General features: G+C 43.0%; 2 protein-coding genes and 1 long non-coding RNA gene across 3 annotated transcripts in view; 1 reads left to right on the forward strand and 2 right to left on the reverse strand.

The window, feature by feature from the left end:
• Positions 1–6089: 6089 nt before the first annotated feature.
• Positions 6090–9630, reverse strand: LOC125910149 (uncharacterized). The gene is made up of 2 exons (XR_007453876.1): positions 9562–9630; positions 6090–6255 (listed from the first exon to the last, which is right to left on the reverse strand). It is a non-coding gene; the product is annotated as an uncharacterized LOC125910149 (long non-coding RNA).
• An 81-nt stretch (positions 9631–9711) lies between these two features.
• On the forward strand, positions 9712–13763 carry LOC125909195 (procathepsin L-like). Its single transcript, XM_049612248.1, has 8 exons — positions 9712–9904; positions 10212–10347; positions 10639–10761; positions 10864–11010; positions 11191–11415; positions 12104–12266; positions 12908–13025; positions 13498–13763. The coding sequence occupies exons 2-8, from the start codon at positions 10222–10224 to the stop codon at positions 13595–13597; spliced, it is 1002 nt and encodes a 333-aa protein (XP_049468205.1). The 5' UTR covers positions 9712–9904; positions 10212–10221; the 3' UTR covers positions 13598–13763.
• A 4288-nt stretch (positions 13764–18051) lies between these two features.
• Positions 18052–26110, reverse strand: part of FBP2 (fructose-bisphosphatase 2) — a 31047-nt gene continuing 22988 nt past the window's right edge. Inside the window, exons 6-7 of the mRNA XM_049613979.1 lie at positions 21685–21804; positions 18052–18460 (exon numbers count right to left, since the gene is read on the reverse strand). Coding sequence (XP_049469936.1) covers positions 18266–18460; positions 21685–21804 — 315 coding nt within the window. The 3' untranslated portion in view covers positions 18052–18265. The remainder of the gene's footprint in view (positions 18461–21684; positions 21805–26110) is intronic.

Genomic DNA, 26110 nt, shown 5'->3' on the forward strand with positions numbered 1-26110 from the left:
TTGTCACTCCAGCCTGCGGGGCTCCTGTCAGGGCACAGAGAAGGTCCTGAGGCCAGCTCTGGTTAGATGATGTGCCTTGTCCCCCTTAAATCATGGAATTTTATAACTGAAAGAAATTTACAGATGGTTTTATTCAGCCACACTCTGTGGGGTCTAGAAACAAAGAGCTTAAGAGATTTAGACAAAATTGTACCATCAGTTATTAACAATTCAGACTAAGTATCAGGACATCTGACCACACCTGGGGATTCACTTTTCTCCTGTGCTAAGTATTTATATTATAATGAAGTATGTGTGTATTGTGCTGAGTGCATGTGTAAATGTGTATATTGTGTAACTGTCTATGCATATGTATGCATCTGTATATATGTGCATAAGCGTATGTGCATAAGTATATGTGTCATGCATATCTGCAGGTGCATATGTGTAACTGTGTATTGTGCCTATAGGTAAATTTTATGTGGGTACATACATGCATAATGTGCGTGTGAGAGAGTATGCCTGTGTATATATGTGCATAAGTGTGTTTTCATGTGTGTGTACCTGTATAGTGTGTGTATTTTATATATGCTTGTGTATATGTGAGTGTGTGTTTCACAAATTAAAGGATTGTCTGTCCCTAAAGACCTGTTCTCCCGGCCAAGAGTCATGACCCTCACCGGTCCATCCATGAGTGCCTGTTCCCCACAGTTAAGGAGGCTCACAGAGCAGGTGAGGACTGTCTTCTTCCCCCCAGCTCCCCACCATCCCCACCCCTGTGTGAGCCCCACAGGGTCCTGCAGAGCCCTCAGGTTGCATCACAGCCAGTACTGATGATAATCTTTCTGTCTTCCAAGAAGAGAAGGCCAGTCATCTTATAGTCATCTTATAGGGAGACCGGTGCTGACTCCTGTGAATCATGATTCTGTGACCAGCCCTCACATGGTACAGAGAAACGTGGAATTTATTGCTGACAGTCCAGTGTACTAGAAGTCAGCGAAACAAAGTCCTTTGGTGCTGACTCTCCCTGGAACTCGGGCAACAACCCTCTGGGATTTGAGGACAATTTGATGCAATGAAAGTCTTTATTCCCTTCAATTTTTTTCCTAGACATATTTTAATGTAACTGAAATCACAAAATGTACAGTTTTACATCCTGCCTTTTTAAAATTATTTTTTAATGTTTATTTATTCATCTTAGAGAGAGAGCATAAGTGGGGGAGAGGCACAGAGAAGGAGAGGCAGAATCCCAAGCAGGCTTTCCACATTAGAACAGAGCCCGATGTGGGGCTCGAATTCACGACCTGAGATATCATGACGTGAGATCATGACGTGAGCCAAGATCAGGAGTCAGATGCTTAACTAACTGCGCCACCCAGGCGCCCCTACATCCTGCCTTTTTTCACCTAATGTGTCATAACAGCAAAAATTCAATGTTATTAGAAGCTCTTCAGAAAGTACAGTGTTAATGGCAGCATACACTTACATGTTCCCTACCATGAAACACACATTTTTCCCTATTAGAAATAAAGCTGAGAGGGGTGCCTGAGTGGCTCAGGCAGTTAAGTGTCTAACTTTAGTTTTTGGCTCAGGTCATGATCTCACAGTTCGTGGTTTTGAGCCCAACATTGGGCTCGGGGCTGACAGTGCAGAGCCTGCTTGAGATTCTCTTGTCTCCCTCTCTCTTTGCCCCTCCCCCACTCACTCTTTATCTTTTCCTCTCAAAAATAAACATGAAAGAAAGAAAGAAAGAAAGAAAGAAAGAAAGAAAGAAAGAAAGTTGGGATAACCAAGTTCCTGGACTTTTCTTCTGTATTTTGCATTGGATATGAATTTTTTTTTTTTTGCTTTGTCACATGACAATTAAAGTCCAAGGAGAGAAGCACTTCTTACTGAGGAGAGAAGCACTTCTTGTATTTATATGGCTCTTTCTCTGGTTTCCTTTTTCCCCAGAATGCATTACTATATGGATAGACTGTTGACACACCTCATAATGCTTTTAATACAGTTTTTGCTACATATAACAGATTTCATAATAGCACTCTGACCAAAACAGAAAGATGATTCAATCATTCCAACATGAGAAATGAAAATGATTTGTCAGTAATTATAGTTACTGATAGTTTAGAAAACTTTCAGTTTCAAAATGTATTCTTGGTACTACCATGCACATTTTTAGGATTATTTTCAAATCTGGGAACCTCTATCATGTTGTATTTTTTTCTTATTGAAAGCTGTAGGCTTTTCTGATGAGGAGTTTTTTTATCTAGTGACCTATTTTGAATGTTTCTTGATTGTCAACTCTGGTTAACCAGTCTGTGGGGGTCATCGTCCTTCTCTGTCTGGTTTGAGGGGTTGAGTTCCTCTGCGGGCTCCCCTTGTTGGGGACACAGCCTTACTAGTGCTCCGGGTTCTTCTCCGTGAGAGTCTCCCCTGCCACCTGGCCCAGGTCCCCACTTCCCCAGCCTCCTCACATCCCTGCTCCTGGAGGCCTGCCATCCAGCTGGGGGCTCTGCCCCCCTCCCATTGGGAAAGGACTGGGGGACCTTATCACTGTAAATGGTGAAGATGCCAAGAAAGACTCTTCTTTCATGTGGAGAACACTCAGCCCCAGGGCCAACATGCAAAAATGGTTATCTTCTAGAATGTTCTGATTTGTGGTCTTATCTGATTGCTTTCTCCTGCTGACACCTAACTTATCCTCCATAGTCGGGACAAAGGTGGACTTCAGGCCCAGTTAGGTTCTCATTCATCATTTTGGCAAGAATGCTGTCCTAAAAATAAGAAATAAAAATTAATTGTACTATTCTGTGTCCTCAAAGAGTGTAGCCTGAAGCTGTTTTCCAATGAAGGTGAGAAGCTGTTTTCTCATCTACCGACTCCTCAACCCTGAGAAGCCCTACTGTGTGCCAGTGGTTCCCATACTTTGGGATTTTCATGAAATAGTAAAATTTCACGAAGAACATAGGGGCTGACACTTTCTTATACAAAGTAAGACTACTTAGAAACTGTTGTCACCAGTCATCACAAAAAATATATATTTTTTAAAGATTTTATTTTTAGGTAATCTCTACATGAGGTTCAAATTTACAACCCTGAGATTAAGAGTCACGTGCTCCACTGGCCGAGCCAAACCAAGCAACCCACTAAAATTTGTCTTTCATATGTGAAGACATCATAAAAGAAAGAGTAGATTTCAAAAATCAAAAAGGGTACAGTCTTGGAATATTGGATATTTATTTCAATTAAATAATTAACCTTAAGAAAAAAATCACCCAGTGGTCCTTATTTCTCTACCTCACTAAACTATTGAACGCATTGTTGTGGTTTTAAAAAGTTTACTGTATGGTTTGTTCTGTATTGTGTGTAGAAATGCAGGGAAAGCCCACAGGCCCTTTTCCATGTAATATTTCATGGCCGCGTGGATCCCATCCCCTGACACTGTAAAACTCACCCTGTGTTCCACAGGCAGGGCCTCACTTTGGGAAGACCAGTGATTCTGGCTGCTCTTGAAACATGTAACAGATCTCAGTGTTAGGAGAAAACCTGGAGTCACACACATGTCAGACCATGGCCCTGTCATGAAACACAAGGGTTGACAGGTCTCTGCTCCAAAAAAGCCCGGGATAAGGAAAGGGAAAAGTAGTTTTTAATTCATAAGCGCGCTGACACTTGCCTCCTGAATTTCCCATCCCTGTTCTGTCTCCAGGTTACATAGAAACCTTGATATCTGGGGCACTTGGGTGGCTCAGTCTGTTAATCGTCAGACTTCGGCTCAGGTCATGATCTCGAGGTTGTGAGTTGGAACACGGCCTCGGGCTTTGTGCTGACAGCTCAGAGCCTGGAGCCCATTTGGGATTCTGTGTCTCCCTCTCTCTCTGCCCCTCCCCTGCTCACACTCTGTCTCTCTTTCAAATATAAGTAAATGTTAAGAAAAAAACTTTTTTAAATAAAATAAACCTGGATTCCACGTCTACAATAGCCACATAAATATTTGTTAAAATAGTGATTATGCTGCTTGCTATTGTTTTCAATCTCCTAAAGACATATATAGTGGAAGACAAAATGATCTTGAGTCAGGACAGCATAGGGTGCACAGCCTTTCCTGTGTTTTTTTGGCAATTGGTAGCACAGTGTCTCTCTCTTTATAAAGCCTGGGTTTATGTTGAAAGCCATGAGCTCAAAAATCTTGTTTTGAAAGTTAAAGACTGAACATGTGACTCTTTTTCCTATCATTTCATTTTAATAATCCTAAGACTTTCTAAGGCAATGCATAGCTCTGGCTGAATGAGGGGCGGGTTGCACACAAGAAAGTCAACAAGAAGTGAATGTTACCCTTTCAACCTTACCACCTGGGAGACTCAGGGGAGAGCAGGGCGTGCCTAGCTCCCTGGTGCTGTCCTGTGAGTGTGACCAGCCAGCCGGGACCCTGTGCTTCCCCCACCTGTCTAGATCATGAGCTCTGAGCAAGCAGGGGTGCAGCAGGCTGTACATCTTCCCTAAGGCAGCGTATTTCCTGTCTGGCCCCTGCAAACGCTTGCACTCTTTGTAGACTGCTGCAGGGTGCCTGCAGTAGGGGGCAGTGGGGTCACATTTCACCTGTATTCAGCCCAAGCCGCGTGCGCCTGGGGCGGGATCTCTTCCTGTGCAGGTGATCCTTAGCAGCACACCCTGACCTTTCTAGTATATCCATTTGGCACAGCCTAAATCTTGTTTGTGCCCGGACTGCCTGGAGCTCACCAAACACTCCAGTATGGAAATCATGGGGCATCAACTGAGGACAATTTCCTTTGCAACAGGAAAACACACAACTCAGGAGGAGGAGACTCAACTGGGAAGGAGTTCACCAGCCAGGAGGCACAGGCTGAGCGCACATGGCTGATGCGGCAAAAATGTCCTAACCCATTAGAGAGACTGTGGCATTTTCTCTGTTTGTCAACCTTCACCCTGTTAGTGGCTGAGTGGGACTAGAAGTTAGTGATTCCACTGCAATGATAGGAATGGCCTAAGGAGAAGCGGTAACCTTAATCCCCCACATTCCAGCAACCCTGTGCATTTCCTTTCATTTTTTGGGAAATGAGTCCCTTTCAGCTTTAACATGACTCCAACACTGCCCTTGGGTATAATTACTGTCCACACTGTCGAGAACTATCATATTCCTTTATTATTCTTAAAATGAATCTGACTTGGAACCATTCATGCAAAATCTAGCCTCTTTCATTCTTCAACAAGTGTCTCCTCATGGAGAGTGCAAAGGTCCTGGGGTCTTATGGGCAGTCTGTGTTTCCTACTCTTGGTCATTTCAAATATGTGACCTGTACCCCTTCTTGCCAAAGGCTGTGCTGGGAATCTTCCAGAGCCCACCAGCCACACATGAGTGTAAGCATGAGTGTAGGCAAGTGGTTCCCTTCAGAGCAGCCTCCTGCCCCTCTCCCAGTGTTAGGGAGACACCTCTCCCCTCTCCCACTATTGAGTGGGAGACTTATTCTTCCCTGCAATGACATTATGGGAGGTTTTCAGACTGGGCCCTAGGATTAGAAAATCTTTTTCTCTCTCTTTAAAGCCTGGCTTTCAGGCCCCTCCTGGACTCAGGAATTCTAATTGGAATGTCAAGTGCTGGACAGTGACCCTTCTTTGCATTCCTGTTGTTAAAATTCTGATTGTCTATGAGACAAGGATGTCCCTGGTTGTAGAGTAGACCTGTCCCTAGAAATGGAACACAAACAGGAAAAGAATACAGACATTTCAGACAGTATCACTCCCCTGTGTCACACATGACACAGGTCTGCAGGCCACTACAGGGCCCCTCTCTGCATCTGATACAGTCTCCCTCAGCCCTGACAACTGTACCCTAAGACCTACTCTAGAAGAAATAACTCAGGGTGGAGGATCTTCTTCTAGGAGAAGAGGGTGATGGTTCCTGCAGGGAGAAGGGAGGTCTCCCCATACACAGTCACAGACACAGGAGGCACTTTCCAGAAATGTTGAGTGGACACAGTGGCAGAGGGTTAGTGACTGTGCCTGGGGTAATGATGTGGGGGCCCAGGGAAGACTGTGGTCCCTTGGTTGCTGTCCCCACACTGCAGCATAAAGTATTAGCCATTGTCCTCTGCAATTCTCTTTAATGATCTTTATTGATGTCCAGCCTTCAATCCCGGGTCTGGTACAGCCTTGTGTGTTGCCTTGTCTGGAGTTACAGCCCCTGAGATCAAACCCTGGCTCCCTGCTCACCAGCTGAGGAAGCTGCCAAGCCCCTCCAAGCTTCAGTTCATTCATCTGTAAGGTACGATAAGGGGTATTATGGTAAACAAAGGCCATCATCCAAAGCAGAGCATTGGTGAGTGAGCCATACATCCCAGTTGTCTACTGGCTTCAAGAAGCCACAAAGACCAGAATTTTGGATGCATTTTTCCCCTTTTTTTGCTTATCTGTACTTTTAAAATTTTTCATAACGACTGTTTTGGTTTTTTAGCAAAAAAAAAGGGGGGGGAGGGGGGAAAGAAAAAGAAGAAGAAACAGAAGGAACCAAAGAAAAAACAGAAAAAACTCCCAGAAGGACAATGGCCAAGGTCCCTCTGAGAGTCCTTGAAAACAGCCACTGCCAAGTTGTTCATAAAAACTCTAATGAGACGAGACAAGCCAGGGTGACAATGCGCTTACTGTCCCATCCCCAGGGGCACAATATAAGGAATGTGTGACATTGTGGTTCATGAGCCAGGTAACTGGTTGGCTAATTGTTCCTCTTGGGAATAAAACAGCCACATACTCCATATTTACAAAAAACCACTGCCTTTTCCATTAGATTACAAATAGGTCAGGACCTAGAGACTGAAATTTTAAGGCAACTGTTCATTCATATTTGTTGGCAAGTTCAGTTTGCCAGGACCAATTGGAGAGTGGATCCACTAGACACCTACAAAGTCATTTTTCACTTGCCTGTTATTTTTCTGAAAACATGCAAGAGAAGAGGGGGAAGAACACCAGATTCCCAGATGGATCACCGATGACCAAGGTTCACCAAGACGAGGCCTGGACTCAGCATTGCATTTTGCCAACAGTCTGCCCACAGTTGACCTATTTCAGTGCGTTGTGCACATTTGGGGGCTCCACAAGCAAGGAAATGCTGGGGGGAAGCCATGATGATGGAAGCTGGTTTGGGTGAGAGTCTCCAAGGTCACCTTAGTCCTTCGCTCTCCATCCAGCCTTGAGCACAGAGCACACCGGAGGCAGCATGTTGGCATGGCTCCAGCTGAGACTTATGGCCTCGTGTTCCTAATCCTCTGTCCACCTCTGCTGGGTCTGGTGACCTCAGGTGTTTGCCCCCTGCCCCACAGCCCTCAAGGGCTTATCATGTGTCCTATTGTATCTGGACTGTCTGATATTCTAAAACTTTCAGTGATATATCTTAAGATATGACACCAACAAGGATGTTTTGATGATAAGAGCCCTCTTAAATTCCAGAACATCATTTAGCATAATAATAGTAGCTACATTCTAGGGATTGTATGCTGACCACCATATCCTCTATAATCCTTAGAAATAGACATTTTTTATTCCTTTTGACAGGTGAGACTATAGACCCTCCAAGGTGAAGTGTCTTGCCAAAGTTACATGACTGTTGAGAAGCAGAATCAAAATTTGAAACTAAAACTGTTTTGCTTCAAAATCAATGGCCTGAATTAGTAAATATTTATTTACATATCATGTCTCTTGCCTGCCAACCACCATGTTCACCACTCACCTGATATATGATTGGCCTAAAATAAATATTTGTTGAATGAATGAATGCTATCTCCCCTCCAGACCTAGGGAATGGAGGCATAATGGTGGAATGACAGATCATTGTTTTGTTTTGCAGTTCATTGAACTATTAGGGCCAGTTGCCTATGGCTCCAAGGAGTCCAGCCAACTCCATGGTGCCTATAAAAGGGGGGATGCCTTGTTGCATTGCAGAAGTACGTTAGTTCAAAACTTCTATAAGATTTCTTTTTTCTTTATCTGCACTCTGCATGTTAGATTCATTAGCTCTAGCTGTTATAAATCCAAAAAATTCTGAATTAAGTAGAAAACATGAACAAAGAGGCGCCTGGGTGGCTCAGTGGGTTGAGCATCCGAGTTCAGCTTAGGTCATGATCTTGCACTTCCTGAGTTTGAGCCCCGTGTCAGGATCTGTGCTGACATCTCAGAGCCTAGAGCCTGCTTCGGATTCTGTGTCTCCCTCTCTCTCTGCCCCTCCCCTGCTCACGCTCTCTCTTAAAAATAAACTTAAAAAAAAAAAAAAAAGAAAAAAGGAAACATAAACAAAATGATTTTCAAAAGGGAAAAAACTAACTCTAGCTCAAATGGAAATTCCTTGCCCAAAATATCACTTCCTCTAAAAAATATGGCTAGCTTTGTTTAAGGTCATCCGTGGATTGCTGACAACTTTCTAGAAAGGTTTTTGAATGTTTCTTTTGGCCACTGGGGACAGAACTGCTGAAGCACCAGGGAGCATAAAGGAAATGGTCAGATGGAGGAGGCTGAGGGAAGCGGAAGGCCCAGCGGTGATCCCTCAGGGCTGTGTCAGCATGATGAGAAGGCGGGACCCACATGCCCCAGGCAGAAGGGCCTGTCCCTCCGACCCCACGTCATGGGAGAAAGGACTTGACTTTCTCCCACAGATGAGAGTCATTATTAATTACATTGGAAGTGCAGGATGCATTTCTGCCCCTTTCTCCACCCAACCTCCCACAAATAGAAGCCTCAGGTAATAGTAGCTTGCCCTGATACCAGGAGCTAGTTCAGTCAAATGTATTTTTAATTTCAACATCTCCTGAAAATCCTGGCACATTCCCCAGCTAGTTACGTTTCCAGTTGTGTTTCTTAAATGCTTAGTTACATAAATTAATATTCATATATAAACATATTTTCCTCCATTGAAAATATTCTTACAAACTGCCATGGAAGTCCTGGCATTACATGTAAATTAAAGTAATAACCACCGAAGTAAAAGTCATTTAAGCAAATTTCTTAAATCTAAAGAAAAACATGTCGGATACTGAGGAACATAATACTCCATAACACAGAGAGTGGGAAAGAAAAAGCAGTTTCTACATTTTGCCTTTCTTTTATTAAGCCAGATTTTTCTGTAAATGACACGTTTCTGTCAGTTCTGAGGAAAGAAGAATCCCTGCCTGGGGGAGGCAGGACAGGAGCCTTACCAAATGCCATGCCTTCCCCGGACACCCCTCTCCGTCTGCCCCTTTCCCTGAAAGGACTTGAGCCTTGCCCAGCGCATGCCCCGTGTGGGGCACTGTCAGCCCTCTCCAGATTCTTCATAACCCAGGGGCATCCCATCCCGACACAGTGATAACACCTCCCCCTGTGGGCTCTGCATCCTCCGCCAACCCTCCGGGAGATTTTAACCCAAAACGCTAGAACTAAAGGACAGGAAGGGTGACGCTGAAAACCCACTTGGGGCTCCCTGTGAGGTTCTTTACGTGAACCACCTGCCAACACATAAATTCGTGGTAATTAGTTGATCCGGGTCCCCAGGGAGACGCCGGACCCCTCCACGGGGCTGTCACTGGTCCCCCGGCTCACCTCCCCCGGGGCCACTGAAGCAGGTAGGGCCTCCTCTCTGGGACAATTGATCCAGGCAACTCACTCCCCAGGCTAACAGAGCTCCAGGGCACAGAAGCCCCGCCCACAGGCTGGCTCAGCCACTCGCAGCCTGAGCAAGGCGAGCAGGGCGGGGCTGGCCGGGCCGAATCCTAGGTCTTAAACGGGCGGCTGCCGGCCCAGTGCAGGGCCTTCTGGACTCCCGGACCTGCACCTGTGACTGAGATTGCTCAGCTGCACCTACCACAGCTGGTCTGCCCCCGCCAAACCCGAGCAGGGGGGCCATCCGAGGAACCAGCGAGGCCACCTGCCTTGGGGGTCGGAGGTTCGTGGCTCCCAGGAGGCGCTGTCCCCGGGCCTGACCTCTCCTTATGCGGCAGCCTGAGCCTCCGACGCCGCGCTGCGAGGCCCTCCCCTCCCTGCGCCAAGATCCAAATCCCTTGCCAGTGGGAGGCGGATCTCAGGGAGGGGAGCAGGGCAGCAGGCCCCCAGCACATCCCACATCCTCAGCCTTCCTTCCCAGCCCTGTGCAAACGCTTGGGAGGATAAATTCAATTCCACCTTAGTGGCTCTAACATCTCAGAAGAAAGGAGGATGGCTTGGTCTAATTAGAAACTCATTTCCCTTTCTAGGTTTTGAAACATGCATCCTTCTCTCTTCCTGGCTGCCCTTTGCTTGGGAATAGCCTCAGCTGCTCCGCAACTCAACCAGAGCTTAGATGAACTATGGTCCCAGTGGAAGGCAACACACAGGAAGCTATATGACATGGTTGGTAACATTTAAACTGCACAGAGGGACCCCCGCAGAGAACAGTCTGTGCTGGTGGGAGTTCATAGCAGGGAGTAGCTTCTTGAGGCTGCTCTTACCAAGGCAGTAAGCGGGGCACCTTGACTGTACGTGGGCATATGTCCTGCTGTGTGGTTGCTGGAGTACAGCTTGCAGAAGCATCAGGCCATCCCTGGCTGTGGTTTCTCCTCCTCTCTGTGAGCACACCCGCTAGGTGCAGGTGAGTTGGTTTTAAATAGAAATAAAGATGATGAATTATATGTTTGTCTCCAGGATGAAGAAGGATGGAGGAAAGAGGTGTGGGAGAAGAATATGAAAATGATCAGACAGCACAATTGGGAACACAGCCAAGGGAAACACAGCTTCACGGTGGCAATGAATGGCTTTGGTGACATGGTGAGTGTGGCATGGATTGCTGACTTTTTGTGCTTCCTCTCCCCAATACTTTACCAAAAAAATCTCATGCTTGTCAAACATTGTATTCCCTTTTCCTTGAAGACCAATGAAGAATCCAAGCAGGTGATGAATGGCCTTCAAATGCAGAAGCACAAGAAGGGGAAAGTGTTCCAAGCACCTCTCTTTGCTAAGATCCCTTCATCTGTGGACTGGAGAGAGAAAGGCTATGTAACTCCTGTGAAGGATCAGGTGAGACAATGTTCAGCAGGTCCCTCTCAAGAGTAAAGGCTAAAGGAATCAGTGTCCTTGCTATGGTAGACTGAGAAACAATGTGCAGTTCGCCATGTTTTAAGAGTTTTCAAATCTGTGGGCTGTTGTCAAATCTTGATATTTGTTTTGTAGACTGAGAGCTTTATGATTTGTTTTCAGGGTCCATGTGGTTCTTGTTGGGCTTTTAGTGCAACTGGTGCTCTTGAAGGACAGATGTTCCGGAAAACTGGCAAACTTGTTTCACTGAGTGAGCAGAACCTGGTGGACTGCTCTCAGGCTGAAGGCAATGAGGGTTGCAATGGTGGCCTAATGAATAATGCCTTCCAGTATGTTAAGGACAACGGAGGCCTGGACTCAGAGGAATCCTATCCATATCATGCACAGGTGAGTGGAGCTCTTTACCTGTCATTCCAGTTCTGTTTTTTAGAGTTAAATACATTTGAAGAAAACAGATACCACATTTAATATGTGCATTTTATTTTTAACGTTTATTTATTTTTGAGAGAGAGAGAGAGTGGAGGAGGGGCAGAGAGAGAAAGAGACACAGAATCTGAAGCAGGCTCCAGGCTCTGAGCTCTCAGCACAGAACCCAATGCGGGGCTCGAACTCATGAATCATGAGGTCATGACCCGAGCTGAAGTCAGACGCTTTAACTGCTTAACCGACTAAGCCACCCAGGCATCGCTTAATATGAATATGCACATTTTAAATTGTAGACTCTAGATCTGCAAACTGTCAGATCTGTCATTAAACTGTATCGGCCGGGCACATTTCTCTGCTTAGATCGTTACCATATAGCTGTTCCTATTTCTATGTTTGTGGTGATATACATACCATTCTATATATATTGCAAATTTCTCCAGAGCAACAAAATTCTTATGGACAGGTAGACTGAGAGCGTCTCATTAAATACACACCAGCGAATATTTCCATTTCAAAACAACCAATAGCATTTGAACTCCTGGGATGTGTTAACAAACCTGACTTGGAAATCTTTTACCTGTAAGCTGTCTTGAAGTCATGTTCCCAGTGGATGGTAGTAATTAAGTCTTTTCCCCTTCACCTTTGAAAGGATGAATCCTGCAAATACAAGCCCCAGGATTCTGCTGCCAATGACACTGGCTTCTTTGACATCCCTCAGCAGGAGAAGGCCCTCATGGTGGCTGTAGCAACCAAGGGTCCCATCTCTGTTGGTATAGATGCAAGCCATTTTACCTTCCAGTTCTATCATGAAGGTAAGCCCTGTCTATGTAGAAATTTAGGCAGAAAAATGGGGAAACCACCATAAGGTACAGCAAGATTGACTCTTTGTTATGTAGAAGTCGATGTAGAATTTTGGAGGGTGTAGATTTAACATCATTCTGTACATGTAATTTTTGTGCCTGTTGTTTGTTTGACATGACTTGAACCACATCCCCACAATTTTAAGTACGCCATAAATATATTTAAATGGCTATATAGTTCAATTGGCATACTTTAATTTACTTTCTTCTAATTGTTAGACCATGAAACATTCCAAAGAATTTTACCACTGTTGTTGAGATTGGACAACAATCCCTTGGCTCAAGTAATTTAGTGTTCTGTGCTGTTTCCTTAAGCTGACATCCTAAAAGTCAAATCACAAGGTTTCAATGAGTGCTCTTTTAAGCCTCTTGACAGGTTGTTTTATGCTTCTTGCCAAATTGTCTTTCTGCCGGTACTAGATGAGAGCCTCAATCCCTAGCCTAGCTCAGAAAAGATCTGCTTCTAACTCTTATCTGGTGTTATGTCATTTCGCTGAAGGTTGAAATGCCTCCCTTACTCTGGTTGATAGGCTGGGTTGCTATCACATGTCACATGGGAATCCTCACCCTAGCATTGAGTTTCACTTTTCCAGGCATTTATTATGATCCAGACTGCAGCAGTGAAGACCTGGACCATGGTGTTCTGGTGATTGGCTATGGCACTGAAATAGGACAGTCGATAAACAATACATATTGGATCGTCAAGAACAGGTATAAGAAGCCAAAAATACTTATCTTTAAAATTGAAAAGGGAATCCTTTCCGAAATCAGTGTTTGGAGGCATGTTCTCAAACCCTTGAGCACACTTCTGAAATCACAGAAGTCTTTACTCTACGTAGGGGAAACACAGACATATTCATTTCATGACAACATGAAGACACTGTCTCAAGCTTGCTAAGGTAGTGCTATAGTTTTGGTACCACTGCATTTCTAAATTGGAAATTTTTCCTTATTTCAGAAACACATCTGATCCCAAGTGCTTTGGGGTCTCTCATTTTGTGGGCTGTGAAAGGTCTGGGGATAGAATTCTGTGCTGGGTTAGAATCCAATCATGAACAAGAATGGCCTCTCCTGATTCTTCCTGAATCTGCCGTAGCCTCTGGTGCACTGCTCAGTATCGGGTATTGTTCATAAAGATAAATGTGTTTGTTTGTAATCAATGGCAAACCCTGTCTTCTTTCAGCTGGGGTGCAAATTGGGGCATAGATGGCTACATAAAGATGGCCAAAGACCGGAAAAACCACTGTGGAATCGCCACCATGGCCAGCTTTCCTGTTGTATGAGATGATCTCTGTAGAAGGCCTTGATTGGGAACAGAATACTACGAAGAAGAATTTTATCTTACAACTGACCACACCTTATTGTGTGGAGCAAAACACTTGGAGCTCGAACTTGTGATTTGATTCTGTGACATTTTATACCAGTAAAATGTTACTTCTTTAAATACTGCTTTGAACAGCTTTGTGTGATTGATTTGTCTAATAACTTCTGAATGTTTATATTTTGTACTGATGTATAAAGTTTTACCTTTTAAAATAAAACCATTTCAAAGTAGAAGTGGGGTCAGTTTTCAATATATTAACTTTCTGTAGAATCAAGCTGTTAAATAACAAAAACTCAACCAAGTAAATTATAAAGAGCTAATTGGTTCAATGAAGGATTTATGGTTCATGAAGGATTCATGAAGGATTTATGAATCAGGCAGCTTCTCATCTATCTAGCAAGTAGAAGAGAGCTCCAAGAGCTACAGAAAAAGAAAGGTTTGTAAAGGTAGAGAGGGAACAGAAAAAAGGAAATTATTAGCAAAGAATCTTATTTTAGGCAAGATCACTTTCCTAAGAAGAGAAAGAGTCTGTTGATGTATTTCCTAGTGCTGACCAGGACATTCCCATTATTACTGGTTAAAGGTTATATTTCAGTGGGAAGGGAGTTGAAACTGCAGTTAGGTTAGATACTGAGTCTTCATTTGCTGATTTGCTTCATTTAACTAAGTGCTACCATATTGGGCCTGTAGCTCAAAAGACCTAACAATGTGCCCATGGTCCACTAGGAGAATGCTGGGTGGGGTCTGGCTCTTGTAGTTGTAAATAGGCACATGTCATCTCAGCTGCCCTTTGGCTGTGTCTGTCCCAACCTTTGAATGGAGCAAATAGGAAATACATTTGAGGGCAGGAGGCAAAACTAGTGGAAGATGAGGGTTATTTAGGAATTGTGTCTGCACAGAGATGTGTTCAGTGCTGTCTTCCAGCCTCCAGTGATCAGGATGTTCTCTTGCTGGAAACTTTCTCAGGGGAGAACACCTTTCTCAGGGAAATTTTATGACCTGCTTCTGGAAAGGGGATGTCAGAGAGCCCTTCCTGCATCTATCTGCTGCTTCTCAAGTGCCTTCATCTCAAAATAACCAATATGCCACTGTGGCTTATTTTGGAGTAGCGTGTCCTGAACCCCTACATCCTTATTGGGTCATTTGAAAGTCTTAGGAGCAAAACTGAGGTCTCCAAGGGAAGAAGGAATTCGGCCTCAAGACTGTGGCATAGGGTGTGTATCTGTGTGTCTGTGTGTCTGTGTGTCTGTCTGTGTGTGTCAGGGCAGGAAGGCTTGAATCCTATTGGTTGTGTTTCTCTGGAGAACTCAGACTGGTACACAGACCCATCTTATAGACCCACCCACCATGTCCTACTTTCCTGCATATCTTTCTCATGCCTTTTCCCCTTCTTTGCAAATAATAATAATAATAATGATAGAAGATGGTTAGATTTCATTACAGGAAGTGAATACAGAGAGTAAAGATGGTGTTGTCATCAGGTTAGGTGGAGCAAAAGGGCTTAGCATGGTGCCAATATATTTATTTCTTTCCACATTTGTCTATTGTGATGTCCCTTGAACTAGGGAAGGGATTTATTTCCATGTTCATAAAAGCTGGAGCAGGTTTCTAAGTAATTCGCAACTTTCTCAAACCACTGAAGAGCTTTCCACAGTCAACCATCTCCCTACTGCTGGACACTTCGATCCTTCCCATCTTTTTGCTCTTACAGACAATATGTAACTTTAGAAAGGCTCATCTAGGTTTTCCTGCTGACCCGCAGGTCAGAGGCCCTGCTTATCTAAACTTCTCAATGTCCACAGAGCTGCCACATTGCCGTCCCGTGGCCGTCCTGTGATCTGTCTCTCCAGCAGGCAGAAGAGGGCCATGTCCCAGCACCTGAGGACATCTGAAAGGATCAGTCACTGCTGTTTATTGTGCATCTGCTAAGTGAGAACAGATGGGCCATGTTCTTCTCATTTCCTGATCCTTAGGGAGTCTCACCATCTTCCCACTAGTTTATAGACTATTTGTATTTTTCTCTTCACAAACTGCAGTTTTATATCCTTAGTTTATCTCTCTGGGGGGGGTGGTTTATCTTTTTTCTCTTAATATGTATGATCCTTAATGTGCCTTTTATTACCTGTCACAAACATTTTCTCCTGCACTTTGGAGTGACTTAACTTTGTGTGGGGGATGTTGTTAAATCGCATCTCTTTCCTTTATACATTTTTCTTGCTGTCTTTTGGTCCCGTTTAGGGTCATAAATATATCCCTTTCATACTTCCATTTTTTATGTTTAATTCTGGAATCCGTCTGTAATATGTTTTGCAAATCCACTTCTATTTTTTTCCCAGACGACTAGCTAATTATCCACCATTCTCTTCCCACTGATTTGAAACAGCATGCCTTCTTCTTATTTTTAAAAAACATCTATTAAAATAATCATATGGCTTTTCTCCTTGTGTTAATGGCTCTGCCTTCCAGTTGCTGAAGCCCATTTGCCCAGAGTACAATGCAAACCAGTGAATAGTCCCACCTTCCCCAAGTGGGGCCAGACCCATAAAGAGTACTTTGGGAAATGCTAGAGAATGGAAAGCAAACCAAGAGGCACCTGGGTGGCTGAGTTGGTTAAGTGTCCAATGTCGGCACAGGTTATGATCTCATGGCTCATGGGTTCGAGCCCCACATTGGGCTCTGTGCTGACAGCTCAGAACCTGGAGTCTGCTTCAGATTCTGTCTCCAACTCTCTCTGCCCCTTCCTCTCTCTCTCTCTCTTACTCTCTCTCTCAAAAATAAACATTATTATTATTATTTTTTTAGAAAATGGAAAGAACACCTGGATTCCCCCTGAGACAGGCCCAAACATTTAACCTGGGAAGGCAATCAGGAGAGAATGAGAAACCAAGAAGAAAGGGATCCTCAGATCACTTAGACCAGAGATCCCACCAATAATTCTTCTGTCCCCTGCCTATGGAAGGACAGTCACTCAGGCACCATTCCACCAATTCCCTCGAATCTTTGATATGTGGCCTCTGAGAATGGAGTGGGGGAGTCCTAAGCTCTTCCCAGCTCCTTGTTTCAGGATTTCACTTACAGGGACCCACGGTCTCAGCCTGAAGAAGGAGGCGTATGAATGGTGCATGGATCTTCTGAGCGTCCGCCACACTTATCAAAGCAACACACACCATGACCGAAGGTGCTGTCTCTCACCTCTGTTTCCAGCAAAACCTTCTCCTCATGGCTGTGCAGTCTTTAGACCAGGTGCTGTACGCTCACCAAATCAAAGTGTTCCTAAGAGATTTTGAAGTGAAGACTTCAGTTGGGATCTTTGAGATAAACATTTCAGATGAAGTCTATAATAAAGTAGCCCATTGGTTAAAATCAGAATGTTTCTTAAAAAAAAAAATTGATGTGTCCTTTGGAGAGGCTGAAAGCATTTCAATTGCATATTAAAATTTTGCCGCTATTGTTACTGCTGCCAAGCCATATTTAGCTGAGGAACAACGCTGAGTCCTGAATTATACACATGCTGACATCTGCATTGGGTTGTATGAACCACCCACCCAAAGCCACAGTGAGAAAGGAGAGCCTCGCTTCTGTCCATGGCTCCTCCTAGTCCCCACCTCCCCACCACCATTGCCTAATGCATTACTTTAGTGGACTTTCTAATGTTGAGTCACTCTTGAATCCCTGGGTTAAGCCTGATGTTGTCCTGATGCATCTTTGTTTTAAGTACTTCTGGATTTGATTTGTCAATATTTCATTAAGGATTTTTGTCCTCTGGGTCCATATACACATATAGTAATTCTTGTGAAAACAAGCTGAGGTTCCTGATGTATATGCCACCCCAATCGCAATGCTGACATAATTTTGAAAAATGATTGATATTTAACTATGCACTCTGGTCAGGCCCTAGGATAAATTAAAATCTTCTCCCCAAAATGAAAATTCAAAGTTAAGGGGTTGAGAAAAGTAGGTATTAATTTTTAAATCTTAACTCTGTTTCATATGTGGCTTAGTCAACAGGTGACCACACCTTTCTGTTCAAACAATTATTGGGCATCCAAATCATCACTCCCGAAAAAGGCTCAATCTGAAGCTTCAGAATTTAATAGCCATAGGATTTCTAACTCAAAACGTATCCAAAGTAAGACAAAAGCTCTTCCGTAACTGCCAGCCATTTAAGTACATGTAAATATACATTTAAATATAGAATATATATTAAATACATTTATCTCTTTCACAAGAAAGGAAATGAATCACTACAGGAAAATACATTAGGTTCAAATTATAAGCCAACCAAGACAAATTCTTAGCTAATCTCTGGACTTTTTGCCGCAAGTCGGTAGTTGCCAATTCCCTGGCTGGCAGACTTAGAACTATATCTCTACTAGCTGCCGCCCATGAAAGAAGACAAATCAAAGTTTTTCTTTTCACACGTGGGTTTTTATTTTGAGCCCTTTACACTGAGCACAGAACCGCCTCTAGGGTCTGGATCTGTGACAAGCAGTTCACTGCTGTTCTGGATGTGACTCAGGAGCTTTGCCTTTTGTTACTCGTCACCATTGTTTCCACTTATCGTTTATTTAGGGCCCTTAATAGAAGGGACAAGGCAAAGAGAAGACAGCTTGCAGGGTCAAACCCACTACCTGCCTGCCTGGCTTTTCTGTACACAGGTGAGGTATTCCTGCACATCATCCGGGGACCCTAGAATGAGGGGAACTCGTTGGTGAATGGACTCCGGCTTCACATCCAGAACAGGCTGGGTGCCTGTGGTTGCCATGCCTCCCGCCTGCTCTATGATGTAGGACACGGGATTGCACTCGTACAGGAGCCGGAGCTGTGGAGAAACAGAGTCAGGTGGACAAGCTTGGCAAGCTGCCAAAAGTCCTATGACACACCCCTAAAGCTCAGTGAAGGAATTACAACTGCTGAACTTCTGTCTCATTAGCATGAGCACACTGGGCACCCCAGCAGAGTGGGCTTCCTGAAGTCAGGGCCCTCCAGAAGGCTGGGTGCATCAGACGTTGTTCATCATCACATCTTTGGGGCACTGCTGGTCAGTATCTACCCATCTTGTGACCTTTGTGTTCATAGGAGACCTGCCTCCTTGTCTGGAAGTATGAGATCTAGATACTAGTTTCTTACAGTTTGGCAATGAGGCAAATTGACGCTGAGGCCTGGTCAGGAGCCTCTGTACGTGAGGCCTTATGACTAGGAAGGAGTCCAGCTTGGGTGGGATGGGAGGTCACCTGGAGAATACTAGGTAGCCTCTCAGGATAACCTCAGTGTCTGAGATCATATGGAGGAATTCCACATCTCAAGCATCAACTTGACGAGGTAGGTTGCTAGTATTTAAATGGTCTTTTCTCTTAGCCCCCGAGACTGAATTAACTTCTACTGCTTGCACTCCAATAGCACATCCCTCTTCATATATTTGTCACACTGAGCTCTGTTTAGTAACTGCCTTCCTCCTTATATGCTCCCCCTTGAAGGCAGCAACAGAGTCTGTCTTGGTTGGTCATTGTGATATCTCCGTTCCCAGGACTTGCTGACACAAGGAAGTGTCCAAACAAGGCTACTGCATCCGTTACCCAAGGGTTCCCAGTGGAGGGCCACAGGGGGCAGGGTAAGGAGAGTAAAGTCAGCCTTTGTCCTGCTTGCCAAGTTGTGCGTGTGGACCCAGGGCTGAGACTGTCCTGAGGAAGGGCTGCCTTTTCTAAGAGGCACTAAGGGAACTAGCAGGTGTCTGCCCTGCATCCAGTGAGTACTTAAAAAGTTGAAATGAAATGGGCTGGGCCGAATGCTTTTTGGGATCTATTTCTGTGATTATGTTGTGATTCCCTCCTCCTCACCACCCCCACCCCCACCAGACACACACACACATATCACATTAGATCCAGGGGGATGGTCCAGCTGCATGTTCTACCTCAATATCGTACCACCTTCTCCTTCCTTCCCCAATAGGTACAAAATTTGCATTTAAAAGAAAACCAGTTCATTTCTGTAATCAGCTTCCAAAGTGGTTGGCCCAGCTCTCTGCAGCTTTTTCTTTTCTATTCTTTTCTTCAAATCAATTCTGAAGATCATTTGAAACTACCTTGAGAAGCAGTCATATTCTGTGCTGGTTTTTGAATTATTATTTCACAGTGAGGAGCAAAAGATCTCTGGTCTAGGTTGGAGAGCCGGACATTCAGGAGACAGTAAGTTAAGATTCCAGAGGGCATTTACTGCCATTTTGGTAAAACAGTGTATGCTGCCCTCTCCCTAGACCTCTAGCTCTCAGAGTTGTGGGCATCCTAGCAGAGTGCAAAGAAGCCCCAGTGGGTGTGGACACACTTGGATTGGCTAGTTTTGTCTCTGATCATCCACAGGAGGGACACTGGAAGCCAATCGGTCCTAGGTCAGCTTATAGACCTCAGCCCCTTCTTCCCTTGCCTGGGAATTTGGGATGTCAGCAATAAAGTCTCAGACTGTAACCAAGTAGCCTTTGTTTGTACCATGTTGATTCAGATACTTTAAAAAAACAACATAGGATTCTCGCATAAAGTTTGTCCAAGGCTGCCCTTCACCTTAAGTTTCCCTTAGAGTAAATCCACCTTAAGACACAATTCTCAGGTTTTCAGAGTTTGGCCTGCTGTCTTCATGATCTACTTTATTCTGCAGTTAAAATCTAAATGGATAAAAAGAGACAAGCACACATAGGAGGAAAGGTGTACACAACCACCCCACCCCCAAAATACACACCAGTGTGGTCACAGAGACCACAAAAGCTAAAACACTGAGTTCAGGAACCAATGGTATTTTCAATAGGGATGATGGTTATGGTGTTATGAATATAGATCTATATATGGAATTATATGTACTTACAGAAATGTCTAGGTCATTATATGTGGATATTTTCTGACTTATTTTAAATCATTTTATTTTGTTTTACTTGTATTTAAATCCAAATTAGTTAACATATAGTGTAATAATGATTTCAGTAGAATTTGGTGAATCATCACTTTTAAGTCATTTTAACAATTATTAATAATTAGCCTAATGTTTTCTGTGTTGAACTGAGTAGGCAGCAAGAGTGGTTGTATTTAAGCATTTCCTCATTTTCTGGATCTCATTCAATCCTCCAGGCCAGCCCCTCTCATGCAGACTTATCTGTGATTCTTACTCCCAAAGGTTATAACATACATGAACTAAACACTCGCATGAAGAGAAATTCTGATACACCAATCTGCATATTAAAAATCTTCCTTCTGGTCCCATGTGCTCTGAGATTTCTTACCATGGCTTTGAATCCGGCATTCCAATAATTCAAATTGCACACCCTGGGAGACATATATACATGTGGCTAATTGTTGCTGTGCCCCAAGAATACAGTAGATCTGTGTTTTGATGTGTCTACTTACCTATGATTTCTGTGATTGGCTAAAAAACAGACACGTTTCTATGGGAGGGTCTATTCAAGACAGATGCACTTGGATCATAAGATTCCCACCTAATAATACAAGTATTTTGGGGTTTGTGTCATAAACTAGCAGTAAGATCTTCCAGGAGCTACCTTTGTAGAAATATTGAATAAGTTCTGATCTGTTTTTATTCTAGAGTTTGGGAACTCTCTAGGGGCTTCATGGGTAGACTTCAGGTCATCTGTGAACCCCCTAAAAACGTATGTAGTGTGTATGTTTATGTGCATTTTTTTTCTGGAATGTGAGTCCATACTCTTCATTAGATCTTTAAAGGATCCTTAATCTAGAATCAGGTGGTGCTGAAGCTACAGGTCAGGCACAATATGTAGAAAGTGGTAGATGAACACAGCTGACTCATGGTGAGTTACAGGCATGAGGAAAAGGGGAAGTGAAGGCCAGTGAAAATTGCCAACAACGACAATTTTCGTCTCTCCCACAGCCTCAAATTCATTAATGGGAAATAGCCCTCATTTCTCTTCCACATGCCCACTGACAAGTTGACGCGAAAAGGACAGAGCAGTAACTAAAAAGCAGACATGAAGAGAAAGGGAACTCCAACTGGCTTACGGACCAGAGCCACTGGACAAAAGAGAATTACCTTGCCCTTAGGACTTTTCTGGTTCGCTGGGTATAGGAAGATCCCTCCATACACCAGGGTGCGGTGCACATCAGCCACCATGGAGCCCACATATCTGGCCCCATAGGGAGCACTGCCATCCTAAAAGGCAGAGAGAGGAGATAAGATGCTCATCTGAATTAGATACTCCATTACCAAAGTATCCTGGTTTAGGAAGTTTGCAACGCACGGGAAATTAACTATTAAAGGCTTCTAAGGAAAGAGGGAGACCCCAAAAGCATTTAGGCTTGGATTAGACAGCAAGAGAAATTCACCCAACAAAACAAATTGGAATGCAATAAAAACAGGCACTGTAGGTGATTCCAAACCCTGAGTATTAGATGCAATGCAAAATCTGCAATATGCTCTCCTAGATAACAACATGAGTAGCCATGTTCAGAAATCTTGTATAAATTCAGCTCAATAAATAATTTTCAGGGGCACCTGGGCGGCTCAGTCAGTTAAGTGTCCAAATCCTGATTTTGGCTCAAGTCATTATCTCACGGTTTATGAGACTGAGCCCCATGCTAACATGGGGCCTGCTTGGGATTTTCTCTCTCTCTCTCTCTCTCTCTCTCTCTCAAAATAAATAAATAAACATTAAAACAATTTTTTTTCAGCATCTTCTTTATGCCAGGCACCAGGCTGGGCCCCGAGGAGGCCAAAATTGGGAAGACAGTCCCAAGGAAATCACCAACTAAAGGGGGAGGCTAGCATACATAAATGAGTAAAAATAAATGAATTTGCAATTCAATGGTAAGAAGATGAATAATCCAATGTTACAAAAAACCGAAAAGCTTACCTTATACCATATGACAAATTAACTCAAAGTTGATAGATGACCTAAACATAAGAGCTAAGACTCTAAAACTCTTAGAAAATATCAAGACTTTTTGGGGAAGAAACTCGAAAGAAATGATATTAAAATTATCTGCCAAAGTAAACCTGAACATTTATGAAAATGAAGAACAAGAGAAACATATGTATCTCTACCAAATCTAAGAACATATAGTGAACTAACAATGTTTACATATTTAAAGAAGAAATGCAAACACCAAACAGTAGATCAGAATAGAGCATGGTCCTGGGCCTAAAGATAGACAAGAAATTCATTTATGGTTAACATGACCTTCCAATCAACATGGAAGAGCACTATACAGAGAGCAGCACTGGGCTAGCTGCTTAGAAAACAGGTGTGTAAGACTCCTACCCTCATTCTTGACAACCAAATTACTTCAAGATGGAGATAGACTTAAAAAGAGAAACTCACAAATAATTTAGAATAAGGCTGTCCAATGAAATTCTTTGTGATGATGAAAATGCTTTTTATCACCATGTTCAACTGTTCAACATGGCAGCCCCTGACCACATGTGGCTGTTGAGCTCTGGCAATGAGACTAGTATAGATGAAAATGGAATTTTACATGTTATTTAATGGTAATTAATTTAAATTTAAATAGCGACATGTGGGTAGTAGCTATGTATTGGACAGCACAGAAGAAGGAAACATGAATACGTTAATTTATAATTTGGTACACAAAATCCATTAGATATAACAAAAAATAAATATATAGAAAAGACCCTGAATAGCCAAAGCAATCTTGAAAAAGAAAACCAAAGCAGGAGGCATCACAATCCCAGACTTCAAGCTATACTACAAAGCTGTAACCATCAAGAAAGTATGGTACTGGCACAAGAACAGACACTCAGATCAATGGAACAGAACAGAGAACCCAAAAATGGACCCACAAATGTGTGGCCAACTAATCTTTGACAAAGCAGGAAAGAATATCCAACAGAATAAAGACAGTCTTTTCAGCAAATGGTGCTGGGAAAACTGGACCGCGACATGCAGAAGAATGAACCTGGACCACTTTGTTACACCATACACAAAAATAAACTCAAAATGGATGAAAGACCTAAATGTAAGACAGGAAGCCATCAAAATCCTCGAGGAGAAAGCAGGCAAAAACCTCTTTGATCTTGGCCGCAGCAACTTCTTACTCAACACATCTCCGGAGGCAAGGGAAACAAAAGCAAAATGAACTACTGGGACCTCATCAAAATAAAATCTTCTGCACAACGAAGGAAACAATCAGCAAAACTAAAAGGCAACTGACAGAATGGGAGAAGATATTTGCAGATGACATATCAGATAAAGGGTTAGTATCCAAAATCTATAAAGAACTTATCAAACTCAACACCCAAAAAACAAATAATCCAGTGAAGAAATGGGCAAAAGACATGAATAGACACTTCTCCAAAGAAGACATCCAGGTGGCCAACTGACACATGAAAAAATGCTCCACATCACTCATCATCAGGGAAATACAAATCAAAACCACAATGAGATGCCACCTTACACCTGTCAGAATGGCTAACATTAACAACTCAGGCAACAACAGATATTGGTGAGGATGCGGAGAAAGAAGATCTCTTTTGCATTGTTGGTGGCAATGCAAGCTGGTGCAGCCACTCTGGAAAATAGTATGGACGTTCCTCAAAAAACTAAAAATAAACCCTACAACCCAGAATTGCACTACCAGGCATTTATCCACGGGATACAGGTGTGCTGTTTCGAAGGGACACATGCACCCCCCATGTTTATAACAGCACTATCAACAATAGCCAAAGTATGGAAAGAGCCCAAATGTCCACCGACGGATGAATGGATAAAGAAGATGTGGTATATATATACAATGGAATATTACTCAGCAATCAAAAAGAATGAAATCTTGCCATTTGCAACTATGTGGATGGAAGTGGAGGGTATTATGCTAAGTGAAATTAGTCAGAGAAGGACAAATATCATATGACTTCACTCATATGAGGACTTTAAGAGACAAAACAGATGAACCTAAGGGAAGGGAAGCAAAAATAATATAAAAACAGAGAGGGGTACAAAACGTAAGAGACTCATAAATATGGAGAACAAACTCAGGGTTACTGGAGGGATTGTGGGAGGGGGGATGGGCTAAATGGGTAAGGGGCACTAAGGAATCTACTCCTGAAATCATTGTTTCACTATATGATAACTAATTTGGATGTAAATTTTAAAAAATAAAAAATCAATAAATAAAATAAAAATAAATAAATATAACATGAAATTGTAAGCATCTCTATAGGATCAAAAGTTGAAAGTCCCGATATATTCCTAATATGAATAACACACAAAGGCTATTTTCCTTCATTTACTAAGAACTTATACAAAGCAACAAGAAAAAGATAAATAATACTAATTAAATATTTGAAAAGATAGAAATAGGCAATTTACCAAGACAAAAGTAGATGCTTAATAAATACAAGCAAACATGTATGACATAAATCATAATTAATTACACACTAGTCAAGCCACAAGGTTCATTGTTTACCATCAGATGGACAGAAATTTTTAAAGATTCACCATATCTAGCACCATCAGGGATGCAGGGAAACGGGTACTCTTTCATATGGCACCAGAGACTAAATTGATGCAACTTTTGTGGAAGAGTATTTGATAACATTAACATGTTAAGTGCTCATATACTTGGATCCAGTAACCCCAGTAAGCAATGTGCTGTGCACATCTACTTGCACAAGGTCACGAGTGGACACATTTGGGCATCTCCATTACAGCTCTGGGTCTCCTGGTGGAAAATCAGAGGCAAGCAAAGCTTTTCTCCATAAGGAATTAGCTCATTCTCTCCTCTCAACACAAGGCTGGGCAGCCCCTTCAGTCAATGCCACAAATCTGTCTGTGCTTATGTAGAACAATCTTCAAGTCATGAAAGAGAAAATCAGGTGAGACTAATATGCTCTACCTGATCTTAAGGGGTGAAGGGGTAGATATGGAGATGGATGTGCATAATCCCTCCCGCTGTCCCAGCTCAAAGAATAGAAGCAACACTGAGCAGTGGTCATCCCTGGAAAGAGCAACTTGGCTGGGGGTATGGGAGGGGGGAGGCTTTTGCTTTTAATTTTGTATATTTCTGTATGTTTTACATTTCCTCATCTTAGATCACATTTTAAAATTGAAGTAAAATTCACATCAGATAAAATTAACAACTTTAAAGTGCATAATTCAGTGGCATTTAGTACACGTTCATAATGTTGTGCAACAATGACTGTCAGATTACAGAACATTTCCATCAGCCAAAGGCAAACCCTGTACCCATTAATTAGACCCTGCCATCCCCTCCCTCAGCCCCTGGCAACCACTAATCTGACTCTATACATTAACCTTGTCCTTGCATCTGGCTCCTTCTGCTCAGCATAAATGTTTCTGAGACTCACCCATGCTGTGGTATGCAACAGTACTTCACTCCTTTTTGTGACTGAATAATACTACCGTGTGTGGATGTACCATCACTTATTCATCCATTCTTCAGTTGATGGACATTGAATTGTTTCCATCTTTGGTTATTATAAA

The sequence above is a fragment of the Panthera uncia genome, chromosome D4 (assembly GCF_023721935.1).
Source record: "Panthera uncia isolate 11264 chromosome D4, Puncia_PCG_1.0, whole genome shotgun sequence".
NCBI lineage: Eukaryota > Metazoa > Chordata > Mammalia > Carnivora > Felidae > Panthera > Panthera uncia.